The sequence below is a fragment of the Dermacentor andersoni genome, chromosome 2 (genome assembly GCF_023375885.2).
Source record: "Dermacentor andersoni chromosome 2, qqDerAnde1_hic_scaffold, whole genome shotgun sequence".
Classification (NCBI taxonomy): domain Eukaryota; kingdom Metazoa; phylum Arthropoda; class Arachnida; order Ixodida; family Ixodidae; genus Dermacentor; species Dermacentor andersoni.
This window is the reverse complement of record NC_092815.1, coordinates 210,249,968-210,269,279: the sequence shown is the minus strand read 5'-3', so window position 1 is coordinate 210,269,279 and position 19,312 is coordinate 210,249,968. Positions and strand designations below refer to the sequence as shown.

At 45.7% G+C, this 19,312-nt stretch overlaps 1 protein-coding gene across 2 annotated transcripts in view; it reads left to right on the top strand.

Annotated features, from left to right (window-relative positions):
- LOC126540174 (cytochrome P450 4V2-like) overlaps nt 1–19,312 on the top strand; it is a 69,128-nt gene that overhangs the window by 13,091 nt on the left and 36,725 nt on the right. For both annotated transcript variants that reach the window (XM_055075854.2, XM_050186961.3), the window contains exons 2-4: nt 5,128–5,237; nt 6,812–6,900; nt 12,952–13,151. In XM_055075854.2, the coding sequence (XP_054931829.1) occupies nt 5,128–5,237; nt 6,812–6,900; nt 12,952–13,151 (399 nt within the window). The remainder of the gene's footprint in view (nt 1–5,127; nt 5,238–6,811; nt 6,901–12,951; nt 13,152–19,312) is intronic.

Sequence of the window (19,312 nt, the reverse complement as noted above, 5' to 3'; positions counted from 1 at the left end):
TCCAAACAGTGTCATTAGTATTTCTTGTTTTTCTTCTTTGTTAAAATAATATTGACACGTGTACTTGTTTGTCTTTCACCGGTGACCACGTTTCACCGGTTAACAAATATACGCCCTCGTTCGGCGCAGGACACGCCTGCATGAATCGGAAGTTTCTGGAAGGTTATCGACGGTTCTATTCGTTGCCTGTTCTCACCGAACCTTGTTTAATCTGTTTGAATGTGCGACACTAATTCTGTGCTCCTTTCTTGAAGGCATGCGGACGCCAGCGATTGCGCTGTAACCTTCGACGAGTCCTGCATAAAGGCCGATGCGCTTGACCCACTGATCAGATTTCGATGATATCCGACTATGCTCGCCGCTATAATTGAACTTTGAGTGTAACCAGTTTTTTTGCTGCACAGGCTCGCACAAGAAATAACTAGTTTCGTGATTCCCAGTATTGCTACTGTGCTCCTCACCGTCACTGCAACGTCTCAATGTTGCAAATCATTCCCCAGAATGTAATAGCTAGCTGCTGAATAGGTGTAAGAATTCAATTGACCTCACATAGTCCTTTGCTTCAGAAGACACAAAATTGTAGAGAACCTAACGAAATATTTGCTGCCACTATTTGCAATACATTACATTAAATCAATCAATCAATCAATCAATCAATCAATCAATCAATCAATCAATCAATCAATCAATCAATCAATCAATCAATCAATCAATCAATCAATCAATCAATCGGACATAATATAGAAGGCAACGGCAATTTATCAGACCTGTATGAAGCGAGTGATTTCGCTTGGTTGGCGTATAGGACTATAGAACAAGATAGAACTAGTTATATGACTTGATCTGAAAGCACAGACCACAAGGACTGTTTCACAAGGACTGACGCTGCATTTTTTTATTGAAATGAAAATAGAAGAAATAGACGTAGTCACCTTATAATGGTGACGGCTACCCCTTTTCTCAGGGCAGAAACAACAACATAAAAAATATGTAGGAAAATGAAACAAAAATGAGAAAGAATCACTTCATACGGTGAGGAAGCCACAGCACAGTCCTATACGCCTATGAACATAACAGTGTAAAAGTCAAACGCAAGTTGCACCACAATGAGTTCGTAAACAAAGTCACAAACACAAAACAACGGCCGTGATGTAAACTTCTATGAGCATATAAACAGATGAGGAATTACAGTGTTAAAATAATTCACGCAAAAACAATGTATGAAACATAATATACAAGCACTAATAATCATATACTTGACAGCGGCACGGCAGGGTTTCCATGGCAAAATACATACCGTGTGTGTCAGCTAACGTCAGCCAAGCTGTTTGAGGAAGGGAACGATTAAACAATCAGGGTGCAAGATACAACTGTAAGACCTACCGTGTGTTCTCGTAAGAGCTCTGACAAACGAAGAGTGTAAGCCCTAAAATCGTAACTCGCAGCGTGTTTCTTAAATATTTCTCTTTATCGTAAAAGCTTGGATAGCGTTAGCTGGTACACCCTATATTCATAAGGAAACGCACGGAAGCAGACATACATACTTGAACTAGAACTGACATAACTACAAAAGACATTACAAGAAGCAGTCATTAAGAGGCCTCGACACAATTTCATGCACTTGAAATTATGTAGCATAGCTCACATGTCACGGCTTAATTTAACCTTCATGGAAGAATTTCTTTATTTTTGAATAGAAGTGGCTTATTGGAATAATGATCAACACGGTAACATTAGCCTAGCATGGTTCAAAGGCTCATTTTGCAAGCAATATTCAGGCTTTTTTGTGGTAGGGCTTGTTCAAGGTTTTTTGCAGTTGAGAAAAACCTCTCATTATTATTATTCTAGCTCTAACTAGAGCTCAAAATAAATAGGATAGCCCGCAGACCAACCTCAAATAGATAGAAATCTGTTGGAAAAGCTGTGTCGGTCAATCTTCAACACAAACAGATATGTTAAAATTGTCCGGACCTAAATGCCACTAAAAGCCTTGCCTCTATAAGTTGATTACCACGTACACACAGGCATAAAGTTCAGCTCGAGGAAGGCCTCAAAGCACGTCAAATCATTCAAGCATCTGGACGCGCGGTCTGATATTAATAAATGAACCGCGTAGGTCGAAAACGCGTAAATGTCCGGTGTGCACGCGATCTGGAATCTCAATTGTTCGTGAGGAGCTCAATCTGTGATCATATTTTCTTCTTTCGCGATTTCCGCAGTCCGATAATTTCAGTGGGTTGCGCTGTAGGTGTTGCTAGCAAACGGAAACGTGACAGTGAATTTTTTGAAGTCCTTCTTCAATCGACGTAACATATTTACGTGTATTGCCTGGTTTTCTGCCTTGCTAAATGGCGCAAACGTATTTCATAATATCGGTTAATTGGCGCTTTTTTTCAAGCAGCGTACTAAATATTGCTTTGGGCACGATGGCAACGGTGCTATCCTGCAGAACTGCACCACGAGCTGCAGACCGTCATGACATCATGATATATTGTCTGGCTTCCATTCTTATGTTAGCTGCTGTTCCCTCACGGAGACGCGCCAAGAAGAAACGCAAGCTGTTCTCTCTTTCTCTCTCTTTTTTTATGTGCAACGTCATCACTTACGTTAGCTTTCTACAAGACACCAGAAAATGCTGCTCTGTGCCACGACGTGACGATAATGTTGATGACGCCATCTCAAGTGCTTTGAGACTTACTTTACTATCGAATTCAAAATTAAAACATCTTTTACGTGTTTTCCAACATTCATATTAGCTAAGTATCATCCTCGAACGGGCGAGAAACGTGTAGTAGAGTTTCTATAACTTGAAAATATGCGTCTGTACTCTGGTAATATTACTCGGTGTTCTGGTAATATTACTCAGTACTGCGTTAGTATATTGCATAGACAAAGTTGGGCAATTTATTACCAAAGGAGACAACAATTTCCCCAGTTAGGCAGAATACTGCACTTTGAAAGCACAGTGCCAGAACTTCCAACTGTTATTAGGCCACAAAAAAAAAAAAATTGATTGGCGAGGTTTTCAGTAGTCCTTATTGGTGTTGCAGGAAGTCTTCACATGTCGAGTAGCCTTGCAAGGTGTGACAGTCAGGCGGTCTTTACGTCGTATTGATACGACCACCGCTATGAAGTATGCGCGATTACTTTTTGCTTTAATTGAGGAGAATTGCCACGAGGCGTCCATAATAAAATATCAAAGAAAACCAACATTAAATAGACGCATGCAGCCCTATCATGACAAGGAATTTCGAACATTGCCCCTTCGGCAATTTCTTTAGCTTCACGGTTTTAAACCAGCCTAAGTCATTTGAGAGTGTTTAAATATTACATTTCGGTAGATTGCTCGAGTTTTAACAAATATGTGTTAGAATCGTCAACAGGGTGCTTCTTTCTATTACCACACGTATTTACGACACCTAGTCGACACTTACTGCTGCGTTATTGCTGTCTTTTAATCAGCGTCAAAACACATGCCATAACGCTCCACTAAGTGCCGACGAGGTACATAAATGCACATGTCACTAAGAGGAGGTGTCACTCTCGACGTTGCTATTTGACAATTGTCGAAATTCACTCGATAATTGCTTCTTTTTTTTAGATGCTGCTCTTTAAGTTACGCTGATGTATTATCAGGAAGTTCAACAGACTGCTGAAGGGACAACGTCCAATGCTTCTTGGCATGGGGATGCAGATACTGCAGTACAGAGTTTGAGCATTTTTCTATTATCCCCTGGGTACAGTCCTCTGGAGCATCAGAGCTACGTTTAGCCTACCTGAGGACCTTTGAATTGAATTGAATTGAATTGAGTTTATTTCTATACTGAATGGAGGAAAGTCTGAACTAAAAAGTGAAAGTTAATTCACTTGACACAGGTTCGGACCCCCTTTACAAGTCATACAGTAGGATAAACCAGTGATACTCCTAACATTTCAAACGTAATGTGAGCACAAGAAGCGTTAACAACAAAGCAGCATACATTTCAATGTCAGAATTTCATGCACGAACTACTGTTTCTTGTGCCTAATCTTGTGCCGAATATCCCGTGTACCAGAGCACAACCACAGAACGTCATAAATGTTCGTCGTAGACGCCGGAGTCAGGCACTTGCGACATGTTCCAGCATTATAAGTTGCGCAATTACTTGTACGATATTGTTACGATGAGGCGAAGAAGAGAACGACGACGCTTCTGAAGACGATGAAAAGTGCACACAGCATGGGTGGGCTCTATTCCGTCTCCGCCAACTTTCGCTCTTTGTGAATATATTTTAAATGGTTTTGCACGCATAACATTGTTTTATGCGTTTACGCGTACTTCGCGTCGTCTTAACGTACTCTGTAAGGCGGCTATTAAGTTTCGCGGTAGCTCCTTTGAACTGCACCACTTATACTTGGGCCGTGCAGCAGCACTAGAAGTACTGGCACGGCGAAGCTGATCTTGGCCTTGTTACGGGACACTGGCTGTGAGCTTGTCAACTTAATTACGTGTTACAGTGTGTGCTTCTGTGCGCTGCGTGCGCATGTATACTTTGCCTGAACGATTCATTTAATGTAATGTCGAGCGCTTCCACAACGAAATTAGCTGTATAACGAATGAATTATTATGTCCCGGTTCTATTTTGAGCTGTGCGGCGCGCGAACGTTACAACGAATTGACAGGTATAACGAATAATTTCGTAGGCCCGAAACACTTCGTTATACAGCTGTTCGACTGCGTCCCCCTTCTCATTTGGACTAGCATCCAATACGTGCATAGCCAGGCAAAGGGTTCTACTGCGAGTTGGAACAGATTCTGATTGTGAGCGAACTGTAAGAAAGACTTTAACGAATGGTGAAATTGACGGCCGTGGGTAGAGCGGGAAAGTGACGGGAGCACCAGGGTGTTTGCATCAGTTCTGCGCTATACCTACGGCAGTGATGTCCACCATCAGTTGAGGACTCTCCCTTTTTCCTTGTCGGCTTAGACAAACATCGCGGAACGAGTCGTCTGGATTTCTAGTACTGGCAACAGGAATGCGAGCTATACCATGACAACACGAATTGGTACAAATATTGACGGCCGTATAGATTGCAAACGCGCAGAAGTATACGTTGTAACCCGTGGCGTCCCTCCTTTCTCCGTAGCCGTGTTCAGCGCCGTAGGCGACCTGTGCAAAGCGTACGAAGGGAAGACCTTGAAGGGATACCTGTTCCTGACGCCCATCGTGGGAATTCACACGCCCGAAGCGGCACAGGTGACTCCCATTGCAATCCTACCTTGCTCTCAGTAGCTTGTTGCGTGACTGGATGTTCAATGTGGGAACACAAAGCGTAAATCGCACAATTCCACAATGCAGACTTATAGCGGATTATACAGCAGTGTTCCATCTTCGTCGTAGAGTTACCAAGAATAATCGCCAATCATGTCCATTAACAGAAAGTGTTCTGAAAAATCTGCCTAGCACGATTGAACAGCACTATGAACTATGCATTAAGCGCGGTTAGGCATCATTATGGTAGGCCGGTCCATGTTCTTTCTTTCTTCACTGATCAGCTTGAGATAAAAAAAAGAAAAAGAAAGGAAGACCACAGTGATTCGTGCCTAATGTTCGGGATAGAACGACTATCCCCCAAAAAAAGTCTTGCGATAACGCACATCTAATAACTAATTTGTGTAAATGTTCTAATACTGTCTCAAGTTTATTCTAAAGGAACGTTAAGCCCGATTGTAGATCGACTGCACATCCTGTTATATTGCGATAGATCGAAGACTGCGAGAGAAAGCAGGAAAAGGAGGACCAGCGGTAAAGTCAGGCAGGCTAACGTCTTGTTTGCTATCCTACATCGAAGCGAGGGAGAAAGGAATGTAAAGGCGAAATAGAAAATACATATTTATATCACCGGTAAAATGCACCGAGCACTCTCTCTTTCTCTCTCTATCTCTCTCTGCAGCGTATGAAAAAAGCAAGAAGAAAAGTTACGTAGATATTTCAGTGACACGCGTCAGGAAATACCGATGTACGGCTCCTGTGCACGCTTCTATACCTGCTATCCCAACTAAATGTCGCTAAGGAATAAAAGTAACGAAGGGCTTTACACAAACAGCGCCTACTGTAAGTTGATGGGCGTTGTTCATCGTTTATGCTGATCATTAGTATTCGTGTTTTTGTTTCCTTTGTGCGCATACAATTCTTTATTTGAGTTTATTAGCCAATATTCAGTTAACTTACCCAGTCGATAAGCTATCAATGCAAAAATATCGAGAAATGACGGATAACAGCGTTTAAAGCAACCTATATCTGAGTATGCGCGCGTGTGCGTGTGTCTCTTTGCTAAAAGAAAGAGAAATCACGTGAAGCGTGAGTATTACCACTTCCTTACGCGTCCGCGCGGCAGCAATATCAGTGGTCTGATACGTAAACCATTTTCGTTCTGTAAACCATTCATGTAAAGCCTTCTGTTACCCCTGTTTTTTTTCTTTGTTGACATTTAGTTGAGACAGCCCGTGCACAAAATGAAGGCTCCTTGTTTAAAAAAGTTAAATTATGGGGTTTTACGTGCCAAAACCACTTTCTGATTATGAGACACGCCGTAGTGGAGGACTCCGGAAATTTCGACCACCTGGGGTTCTTTAATGTGCGCCTAGATCTAAATACACGGGTGTTTTCGCATTTCGCCCCCATCGAAATGCGGCCGCCGTGGCGGGGATTCGATCCCGCGACCTCGTGCTCAGCAGCCCAACACCATAGCCACTGAGCAACCACGGCGGGTCTGTGGGTGCTCCTTGTTTGCGCCTCATTAACGTGCGGAATGTTCCTGCATCTTCCAGGCACTCCTCATGGGCAAAGTGAAGTCGGACAAGCCTGTTCTCTACAGGTTCCTGAAACCATGGCTCGGGCACAAAAGCCTTTTGATGATGTGAGTTAATCACGCCTCCTTTTCTCCCACACAGGAACAATCCATTCAGACGAATTCAAATATAGCGAATAATGCATCACGTCCGAACATACGCAACTTTAAACTGCAGACCTTACAAACCGCGAAATCATGTGCAACATTACAGTACCTGTCGACGTCTGTAGTATACGTTGACTGAGAACGAGCGTGCTGATGAGGGCTAGAATTCCTCGACCAACCGACTCATAGGCATCGTTAGCGTTTTACGCACAAATCACGTGATTACGCATTTCAGCTGCCACATGTATGCCATGTGTCCCAGCTAACGTTAGTCGAACTGTTCAACGAAAAAAAAAAGAGAAAGATTAACAAAGACACTGTTCCAGATTCACTTATGAAACCTACGGTATTCGGTGGCCAGAGGTATGACGACGAAACATTGCAGGTTTTAAGATTGTATCTTGCATCGTGTTTTCTTAATTCTTTCTTCGTTGGACAGCTTGGATAGCCTTCGCTATGACACCTTATGCAGAATTGCGAACATTTTGTCACTTCAGTACGAAAGAAACACCACCGCGTTTTAATTCCTGCGCTTCCTGCGTGACGTGGACGAAGCGTGAGCGGAAAAACGTGCGCTGACATGTTTGGCGACTCAGCGCGTGCACCGCTGGCATCGGCAAGCATCGGCACGCGCTGCCAGGAATCATGATCCAGCGCACGTGGCCCGTATTTCGCTGCGGTGAAGCGCGCACCCGGAAAGGTGCTGTACGTGCATGCGAAACTAGATGTCGCTCGGCCCACAAAAGGTCGCACGTTGGCAACGTTAAGATTCGCGTACCTCCACAGAGCATGGTCTCCGAAGTCGTTAACGGATGGTCTCGCTTTGAAGGAGCACTATTTAGTAAGGTGGTGCCAAAATACGTGCACTCACCAAGAATAAAAATTAAAATAAAAAGTCTTTCTTTCTTTTATTCTTGGCGAGCTGCACGTTTCTTGGCACCAATATGTTTCCTCGCTAGACGAGTTTTCGTCCAACACTTGACTATATTTAGTAAGGTAAGGCGTAATAATAAAATGCGCTTTTGCAACAGAAAAAAAGATAAAGCTTCTAATTTTGTGAGACGCTGTTCGCTAATATAGGAAATGACCAAAAAACGAATAATCAGGGGGTAAGGGGGGGGGGGGGGGCTGGTAGGGGTATTCGTCCTGAGAGAGAGAGAGAGAGAGAGAGAAATAGAGATACTTTTATTGACTTAAATGATTTACGTGCAGTGGTCGCTGGAGCACCTTTAGTCCAAGGCCCCGCTGGCCTCGGGCGCCCGCTTGACCTGTCTTATGAAGGACTGCTGTCCCGCCAGGTCTTAGCTGGTTAGCTGTGCCTCCCATTGCTCCATCGTGTGGTGTGTTTTATCAAACTGGCGTGTTTCACAATCCCAAGTAATGTGTTGTAGTGTTTGTATGCCGCCGCACCACGGGCAGTCGGGCCTGTAGCGTGTGGGGAACATGGCATTCTGTAATTTAAGGTGGGGGACTACCGCGATTTGACTATTTGCGCCAGCTGGCGGCTTCCTCTCCACTGAGTTGTGGGCGAGGGGGGGGGGGGTATATTTTTCTAGTTGCACGCTGATGAACGAGAATCTCCCGGGCATTCGTTGGATTGGGGTCATTACAGTGGCTACCTGGGCCCGTCCCAGTCGAGTCGGCCCGGTTAATAATAGCTCGGGCTAGCGAATTGGCCAGTTCGTTCCCCTCAAAGCCTGTACGACGTGGACACCATAGGATCCGGTGATTATGGGCGAATTTCGTCGGTATTATTGAGTGAAATGTTTTGGTCACGTGGCCCCTGAGAAGCAGGCGACATGCTTCTTGTAAGTCTGTTATTACGGCGACGCTCTTTTGCGTGCGTTCGGCGCGAGCGAGGGCCATTGCCACGGCGAAAGTTTCGGCAGCCGCCGGAGTACCTGCCCTGACGGATGCCGTAAATTGTTGCTGTGCTTTCGTGTCGACGATTGCCACTGAGTACTTCCTGACGTTCTTTTGGGCATCACTGGTGTTCGAGTGAAGGTGCGAATACGCGGCTGCGTCCGTGTATATTGTCTTGTACGTGGGATTATTTTCATACATCGCTATAATATGTCGTCCTGAAGTTTTTTCGAGCAACAGATCGCCATGAAGTCTTCGAATTTGGCAGCCCCTGTTTTTGCTGTAGTGAATTGGTTATCGGTAGATACCAATTCTACCTGGGGCTAGGCTAGCGCAGTTAAAGTAGATAAGCTGGAGAGGAGAGTGCTGTTGACGTCATCAATTGTCCGCTTGCCCTTGCTTAGCTTGTGGTGGCTAGCCGAAAATCGCGGCAGCCTGCAACGGGGAGAAAAAAATGCGTCTAGAACGGATCATCAGCGAAGAACGGTTGGCAGAGCGACGTCGTATACCTGCTGAAAGTGCTCGATGACGCTTTACTGCCACGCAAGAATTTTAATTATACGCAAAGAAATCCATCCACTCGCCTCGGCAGCTCCGAGTAGCCGGTGCCAGAGTGACCGGTGGGCAGACTTCTGTTTCTTTCGGAACCAGCAGTCTGCGGCTACTCCGGAAACATTACTTTTGCTCGTCCTATTAATGCGTCTTTAGTGAGCACATCTCACTTTGACGTTGGCAAGTTTTCGCGGTTTTCTGACATCCAGTGACAGACAGGGAAACTGGGTGCAGCCAGGAAAATTTTTACCAATATTGATGAACTAATCTTAACAGGCATAGAATGGGGGATATTCGTTTCACGTTTGTTTTGCCTGATCATGCATAATCAGTGTGCACGCCTCGTATCAGATGGGGTGTTTTTGCAGTTTTAGTGAATTCGCGTGAGAGACAGGCGCAGCAGGCGTGGCCCCAATTTTTAATGCGATAAGGTTAAGGGCCCCGTGTCACAGAAAATTCGGTGTCGGCGTCGGCGCCGCTGTCGGCGTTGGCGTCCCTTCAGCGAAAATTGCCATATACAGTGTGTTTCACGTAACTTAAGCCAGTTAACCGCAGCTAAATGAAACCAAGGGCATATGGTCTGCCGTCATGTAATGCTCTTTAGAGTATTATTTTTCATATCACGCTTAATTAGTCAACCAATCAAGATCAATTATGCAAAATTTTTAATATTCACATCAGGGCAATGCGTTTCGTTGAATTGTAGAGGGGGTTCAGAAGCGACCGATCTAATTTTTTGTCCCAAAGTAGATGCTGCATGGCGATCTTTTTCTTCTTTTAAAGAAAGCCCGCGACATATCAATTAAAATCACGTGACTGCACTCGTGCGATATCGTATTGCAGCGCTCTCAACCGTGCGTGGAGCCTATCGCTTATCAGAGACGACGGCGCTTCTTTTCCGTATGTTACCGCCAAATATGCTCACGCACTGTGAAGACGATGCCTGCAGCCGTGGCCGCTCACTTCGCCACAGTCCGCGCACGCGGTTCTTTCGCACCAAGCGTGGTTGAGAACGCTGCAATACGATAGCGCATGAGTGCAGTCATGTGATTTTATTTCATATATCGCAGGCTTTCCTTAAACGCCCCCCCCCCCCAAAAAAAAAAAAAGAAAATCGCCACACATCATGTACGTACATCTCCACAAAAAAATGGATCGGTCGCAATGAAATTGAATAACGCAACGAAACGCACTTGGCCCTAAATGAATATTAAGAAGTTTGCATAATTCATCTTGGTTAATAAGCTAAAAATACTCTAAGGAGCGCCACATGACGGTAAACCATATGCTGTTGGTTTCATTCGCCTGCAGCTAACCACTGCCTAATCAGCTAATCGCCGTTTTTAATCATTGATTCGATTTACTTTAAACACCCTGTATGTAGGTAAACGTGTATGTCACGCCTTGCTATGTGACATGCTGTATAAGCGGGATATATTGCCGGACTATGTTATCACTAATGTTGCTCATATCTAGTCTTACGTTTCTGACAAAGTTATTCCGTGAAATTTTGAAAATGACAACCGGAAAACAAATGTCATGAGACAAAACACCGACAGCGCATGCCTTTTATGTTGAATCCTCTCAGGCTGAAATATTAAAAGCACGAAACAATAATAGAAGCATCAAAAAGATATTAATTTTTTAGCGCAGCTTTGCACTACCTCCGGTATCGGCCCATGCAAGAGGTCGTGTTTCTACCAGAAAGCTCGCCTTCATGCGTAGCGTTCCCTGTCAGCGTTGTCTGGCAAAAATTACGGCTGCTTAAGCTGCAGTTGCCTGCAAGCGTGGGAATCAGTCGGGGATCTTTGAACGATATGGCGTTCCACTCTTAAGAGGAAGCTTTAGCTCGGGCCCAACTCCGACGCGGCCTATTCAAATACATGTAAAACGCAAAAACGTTTTTATGAGATAACCCCTGGACCGATTTTGATGAAATTTGTTGCATTTGAAAGAGAAAGTTAAATTCTAGTGACTGTTTGAAGCGGTATTTCGATTTAGGGCTTGAATTTTCTTAAATCGATTTTCAAATATTTGACCGTTTGAAAAAAAAATGGAAGCGCGAAGTTTACAAATTCATAGCTCTGCAGCAAGAACTGATATCGCGGTTCTGTAAACGGCATCCATTAGATCATTCAAAGCGGACAAATTCAATATGTCATTTTACATTTTACGTGACTTTGTTACGTTGGTTACAACGGTTTTGCAAAAGTTGTATTTCCCTATGATTAAATTATGTTTATATTCATGTGTAACATATCAATTTTGTCCGCTTTAGATGTACTATTAGATGCAATCCACAGAATTGTATTATCATTTTTAGTGGTTGAGTTACAGAGTTGTGAACTTGATAGTTTCGTTTTTTGAAAATTTTCGATTTTTGGCAATTTTTAATAAAAATTTCATGACCTAACTCAAAAATTCGAAACCAACAGTCACTGGATTTTAACTTTGTCTTTCAAATGCAACAAACCTAGTCAAATTTGGTGCAGTGGTTGCCGAGAAAAACGAATTCTCCTTTTACATGTATTTAGATAGGAGCACTCAAGCTAAAGCTTCCTCTTAAAGGGGAAGCTAAGTGACCTCAAAATTTTTCTTCTTTTTCTTTTTTTCTTTTACAAATCATGGAAGGCTAATGGCAGGAATGGAATAGAAACAGATTGGAATAGCTTCGCGCTATAGCGCCCCAAGTTCTTATGTTATTGGGTGGGACACTACATTATTTTGTGGCAGAGTTGGAGGAGCGTAGCTGTTTGGCTACTTGGTATTGCATCATGTTTGTGTTCGTTCTTTCTTCACGCAATCTCGCATAACATAATGACAGATTAAGTAAGGCCAAATAAGCACACCTGAAGTCAACTTACATGAAGTGGCCTAAACATAAACATAAACATAAACACACACAAGTTAGAAAGTAAGGACACTACATCCATTATCGATGGCACTGCATTTGCAATGGCTACTATCTACTATGAATGTCTTTACCGTCAGAAAGTATTGGAAAGGCCATGAAACTCTTGGTTTGGTTCCGCATAAAGAAACGCATTTGTGCAGGTGTGGGCGCGTAATAGCGTGTTTCTATTTATTGCCTCTAAAACGAACCCTAATAAATTGAAGCTTGCGTGAAAACTCCGACAGTTCTGGACACTAACTTCTTGAGGATTGAATGCACTTTTGCTAAGCTGAGTTCTTTGTTAACATATTTGGAGGTGGCTGTAGTTTCATCTTGACGTGATTTTCATAAGTATCACAAATGCCATCTTCTGTTTCTATCGCGAAATGTGCATACCCATACAGTGCATTTCTGAAATCCTTGACGTCACTATGGCTTAACGGCCCTCAAGCTTCAGCGCAATATTTAAACCGACTGCAGGACTGCTGTTCGTCCTACTGTGTTCGCGCAGAGCTCTCTCTCCTCTCTCTCTCTTTCTTCCTCTTTCTATTCCCCCTTTCCCTTACTCCCAGTGTAGGGTAGCAAGCCGGACGCTCGTCTAGCTGGCCTCCCTGCCTTTCCTCTCATTGCTTTCCCTCTCTCTGGTTAAAATTCTCCCGCTTCGCTTGATTCATCCAGTGTTTGACCAATCTCTTGCCGTGCAGCGGGGGCGATGCGTGGAAGACCAAGCGGAGGATCTTCATGCAGGCCTTCCACGCAAGCGCCATGGACGGCTACTTAGGCTTCATGCAGGAAAACGCCGAGTGCCTCGTGGCGAGGGTCGACCAGCTTCTGAAGGAATCGCCGGGCGAGCCCGTCGTATGTCTCCCAAACGTGCAGAAGTGCGCCCTGGACATAATCGGACGTGAGTGCGTGGGCTGCTAGCTGCAGAGGTATCGTAAACGCCCAAGAATTGCATGACGCGCTAGACAGACTGACTATCATCAAATCTCATTCAAATTTTGAGGTCATCCAATGACTATCAGGCAGGCATTATTTCCTCTCAGTAACAATGGGGATACAACTAACGCTAATCAAAGGATGATTAAATGTCACGATGGTTATGCCTGCTGATCAGCTGTCAACTGCTACTTTGCTGGCTTGTTGCGTTTGCCCATCCTTGTTTGTCAGCATCTTTGTATCCACAAAGACGTTGATACAGAAATATAAACTTGCATGGAGTCGAAAAGAAGCAGCTTTGACAGGACTGCTGCTTCGTATGTAGAAAGGAACCCTGTATGATCCCGTATTGGCCGTGAACGACGTTTCTGTCCGTATTTGCACGGCAATATGCTGCGCCTATGTACAGGTCAGTGAACAGAGAAACGTACTTAAGTCATATAGCACTAGGCAAAATTGGCGACATCTGGGCACTGTTAACTCTTTGGATGGATAAAACAATGCAGCGGCGCTTGCGCTGAATATCTGATCGTGCGAGGTGATCAGGAGGCCGAGAGTGTGCCACCAGTACAGTGAGATACGTATACTACTGACGTACTTCCTAGTCACGTGGTGAGCTCGTATACCGAAGTAAATTTATGAGCTATAAACATTCGTATTGTGCTTATTGTGGCTCAACCTCCGAGAATCGTAATTGTAACAAGTTCATACGTGAACAGCACATATACGGCGTGTGGTATATATATATATAGAGAGAGAGCAAATGATAAAGGAAAGGTAGGGAGGTTAACCAGGACTGAGCCCGGTTGGCTACCCCACACTGGGGAAAGGGAAAAGGGGACGGAAAGACTAAAAGAAGAAGAGAAAGTCTACTGGGGATATCGTTCGGTCACTCAGTCCGGATCACAGACGCTGACTCAATCCAGTAGCTTTCAAATATCGCAGCAGAGCTTTTGTGGCCTTTTGTCGCTGTGATCTGCGAGGCCATGGTCCCAAGATTTTGTTCAAGGTGAAGGGTGTTCTATCTAGCTGATTGAGAGCTGTACAGAGGTCATGTCTTTCGTTTTCAAAAGATGGGCAGTAGCACAGTAGATGTTCTATAGTTTCCTCGACACCGCAGGCATTGCAGTCTGCGCTATCATTTATTCCAATCAAAAACGTATATGCGTTGGTGAATGCGACGCCCAAGAGTAAGCGGCACAGCATTGTTTCCTCATTTCGCAGAAGCCCTGGTAACAGCCGCAGTTGCATAGAGGGGTCGAGGGAATGCAATCGTTCTTGGGTGAATTCAGGTGTGTGCCACTTCTCTAACGTCATACGGTGTGCTACCTTGCTTAGGTGTTGGGCTGCGTCGTTCCGCGATAAAGGTACAGAAACAAGGGTTGCTCCTTCGTGTGCTTTCCTAGCAGCTTCGTCAGCGAGGTCGTTGCCGCAGATACCGCATTGGTCAGGCAGCCACTGAAGCACGACGTCGTGTCCTTTCGCTATCATACGATGGTGCATTTCTCGTATCTCCGACACTAGTTGTTCGCAGGACCTGCGACGAAAAGATGACAGAAGACATTGTAAGGCCGTCTTCGAATCGCAGAATATTGCCCACCGATTAGTGGGCTGGTTGTTAATGTAATCAACGGCACCTCGGAGTGCAACAAGCTCCGACCCGTTCGATGTTGTCAAGAGAGAAATCTTGTACCGAATGCTAATTGATCGTGATGGTATCACCACTGCGCCGGTGGAGCTGGTCTGAGTGGAAGAGCCATCCGTATATATGTGGATTCGGTCAAAGTGGAAAGTGTTCAAAGAATCCAGAGCTGCTTGCTTCAGGGCCAAGGTAGGCAGGTTGGTCTTCTTTCTTATCCCTGGAACCGTAAGACGCACTTGAGGTTGTTTTAAACACTACAAAGCTGAGGTTGAACGGGCTGAGGGTGTGAAGCCCGATGGTAGACAGGCACGATGGATGCTGACCTCGTTGGAGAAGGACGCCTGTGGTCGGCGTTCTGGCAGGCAGGCAAGAGAGCTTGATTGCATGCATGAAACATGACGAACATGGGCTCTAAGCGTGTTGGTGCTAATGTAAGTCGTGATCGGATGGTCTCGAGCCATTATAATAGTTCGTGTTGTTGAGACGGTCCGCGGAAGGCCTAGGCAAACACGTAGTGCCTGTGCTTGCATGCTCTGAAGTTCTCGTAGATTTGACTTGCACGTTTTAGCAAACACGGGAGAACTATAACGTAGCAGTCCGATAAAAAGTGCTCGATATAACTGTAGCATGGAGCCCACTGACGATCCCCATGTTTTCCCGGCGATGAACATGAAGACATGAACAATAGATTTGAGCTTATTCTTCAAGTGGGCAACGTGAGGGCTCGAAGAGAGGTCCCGGTCCAAAATGACACCCAAAAACCGATGATTTCTCTTGTAGGAGATAGGCTGGCCATTGATGCATACTGGATAACGAGACATCGGTTTTCGTGTAAAAGCGACTAACGCGCATTTTTCTGTTGAGGTGGTAAGGCCTTGTGTGGGAAGATAGTGAGATGTTTGTGTTGCTGCTTTCTGTAGCCTTGCGTGAACCTGCAGACGAGTGACCGCTGATAAGCAGATGCAGATGTCGTTGGCGTAGATTGAGACACTCACTGTTTCCGGTAGGGATTTGGCCAGCCCAAGAAGTGCGAGGTTGAAAAGAATAGGGCTTCGAACACGACCTTGGGCATATGTAGTGGTCGGTAGTCGGACCATCTTCCGTACATACGAACAAGGACCTTTGTGTCAAGTAGTTTCTGATTCATCGATATACTCGCCCTCCTAGTTCAATTGTCAAAAGTGCGTCAAGAATGGGTTGATGGGAAACATTGTCGTAAGCGCCTTTCACGTCCAGAAAGAACGCTACTGATAATCGTTTCCAAGATTTTTGCTCTTCTACAGATGATACTAGATTGATGACACTGTCAATCGATGAACGGCCTCGTCGAAATCCCGCCATAGAATCAGGGTAAATTTTGTGGTGTTCTAGGTACCATTCGAGACGCATGAGGATCATGCGTTCCATGAGCTTCCCCACGCAGCTGGCGAGTGCTATAGGCCGATACGATGGCACTTCGAGCGGCGACTTTCCTGCTTTTAGTAGCGGTACCAGGCGACTGCGTTTCCATTCCTGTGGCACGACACCATCTTGCCATGAACTATTAAAAAGGCTGAGGAGTTCTCTTCGTGCTTCTCGGCCTAGGTGGCGCAAAGCGGTATATATTATGCCATCGGGCCCTGGTGAAGACGAACACCTACAGAGGGTCATAGCAGGTTCTAACTCTTCCATAGAGAATGGAGCCTCCATTCTTGCATCTCGTGGGCCGGGGATGTTGCCTAAAGTCATGTCAGGGACCAAAACTGTGCCGCCGGCGACTTTCGCACAAAATTCCTCTGCGACGTCTATGTCACAGCGGTTTTGATATAGAGCAAGGGCGTTAAAAGGGTGTCGTTGTTGGGGTCTTAAGCAAAGACCCCGTAGGGTACGCTACACACGGGACAAAGGCTTGCGGGGGTCTAGTGACTCGCAAAAGCATTTCTATCTTTGATCCGCTTGCTTATCCATTCGGCGTTTTATCTTCTTTTGCATGCGCCGAGCTTCTCTGAGGTCAAGAATTGTCTTTGTGCGCCTGTACCTCCTTTCAGCACGGCGACGTATTGTACGAAGCCTTTCCTATTCAACGTCATTCTCTGTACGCTTTGACGAATGTGTGAAGCAACGCGTGCAATCTTGGATTGCGTCTGCTATTATGTCTGCTAATCTGCGTGCGATATGTTTCTTGCAGGTGTCTTCTACTCGATCTTGAAAGACTGACCAGTCGATTTGGCGAGATACATCCGGTAATGCGGCGTCTAGTCCATCGATTCTCACATAAGTCGGAATATGATCACTTTCATGGGTTTCAATATCAGTGAACCACTGCACGCTCGAAGTCAGGCAACGTGACACGAAAGTCAAGTCAAGACAGCTGCTGTACGTTGTTCCTCGCAGAAATGTCGGACTTCCATCATTTAGAAGAGACAGGTTGTGGCCTGATGCAAAGGATATTAGTGACCTGCCCCTCGAATTTATCCTGGAGCTTCCCCATATATGGTGGTGAGCGTTGAAGTTCCCTGTTATTATCCAAGGAGCGGGAGTAGCAGCCACAATATCTTCTAGTCTCTTGCTGTTAAACTGACTTGTTGGGGATAGGTAGACGCCAATAATAGTAAAAGGCAGCCTCTTCATTTTCACACTAACACAGACGTATTGCTTACCGTCGTGTGGCGCTACGGGTTGCGAAAAATACGTTAGGTCCTTGCGAACGCAAACCTGAACCTTACTACTACGGACACACGTTGTTCAAACAAAAGGTTCATATCCCGATAGTCTTATGGAGGCTGATAAGTTCGGTTCACAGATCACCAGTGGTAGTCAAACACGAACTGTCGAAAATACGAAATACGTGACCTCAGGCCTCTCGCATTCCATTGGAATATGGAGGCACTTTTGACAATATCCCGGAACGCTCACTGTTGCTGTCGATGAGCCATGGTTCTGCTGTGGAAGTTCTCAAGAACTGAACTTCTGAGGGCTCGCTAGGACCGGATTGATGGCATCCAGCACTTGCAACGCACTTCGAGCTGTTGGTGTCTGTAGCCTGTCCAGAAGCAGAAGAACACGAATAGCACTCACCAGAGAGCTGATCATGACAACAATTTGTTGATCTTGGTCCGTCAGTTTATCAGGAACAGTCGAAGTGTCCCTTGCTGTAGAAGTCTGATTTCGCTCAGTAGGAGCATGTAGCCTCGGGAGTGCAGGCCAAGCGTCAACAGCAGGGCTGTTCGTTGCACCTTTGTCCTTTGAGCTGACTGCGTTTGGCCTGGGCGGAAGAGTGGGTGGTAATGTACGTGGCTGGTGCTCTGCAGAGGCTTTGGAGGTTCGTGATCGACGTCGGCGACGCGATCGCCGCCGCCTAATAGATGTTGCTGCTTCTCGGTGAGACGAGTGGTCTCTAACCATTTTCCTCAATATTGTCATTTCCTTTCGAATTAAAGGGCATTCCTTCGAGGATGCATCGTGAGGGCCGCTGCAGTTTGTGCACTTCAGCACACTGGCCTCTAATGTGTTAGTGGTGTGGGGCCCAGTGCAGCGAGAACAGACGGTAGTGTTCTTGCACACACTACTCACATGGCCAAGCTTCATGCACTTCCAGCACTGCAGCGGTTTTGGTATAAAGGGGCGAACTGCGTGTCGAAAGTGGCCCACTTTTACATGCGATGGGAGGGATTCGCCCTTAAATATTGTTACGTGTGGAAAGACACAGACGAGAGATGCTATTTACACGCTATTTACACTGGAGCCAGGCTGACACTCGCTCGTGCCGAGGGCACCGACCAACTTCTTCGTCGTTCTCGCGGCTGCTCGTCTCTCGCGGAATCATATCGTAATATTACCCCCCGGCGGCAAAAGCACCGTCACGGTGCTGTTAAATATCCAAGGGGCATGGAGAGTTGTAGGGCTTGAGTCGGGCAACGTGGACAATGTCACTGGTTGTCACAGCGGAGGACGTCGTGGGCGTGGCTAGAACGATTTCATAGGTGACATCGGTCACTTTGCGTATCACGCGATATGGGCCTGTGTAACAGAAAAGCAGTTTTTCACAAAGGCCGACTTTACGCGATGGTGACCAAAGCAACACGAGGGCTCCGGGCACAAAATGGACATCACGGTGACGGAGGTCGTAGCGTTGTTTCTGCTTGTCTTGAGACACTTGTAAACGAGCGCGCGCAAGTTGGCGAGCATGGTCAGCATGGGCGATTGCATCACGGGCATAATCGCTAGTTGAAGCTGTGGCGGACGGAAGCACAGTGTCCAGTGGTAGCGTCGGTTCGCGGCCATACAAGAGGTAAAACGGGGAAAAGCCAGCAGTTTCGAGACGGGAAGAGTTATATGCAAAGGTAATGTAAGGTAGAGCCAGGTCCCAGTCACGGTGGTCGTCTGAAACGTATTTGGATAGCATGTCTGTAAGGGTGCGGTTCAAATGCTCAGTGAGGCCGTTCGTTTGGGGGTGGTAGGAGGTGGTAAATTTATGCTGTATTGAGCAGGCACGCATGATGTCG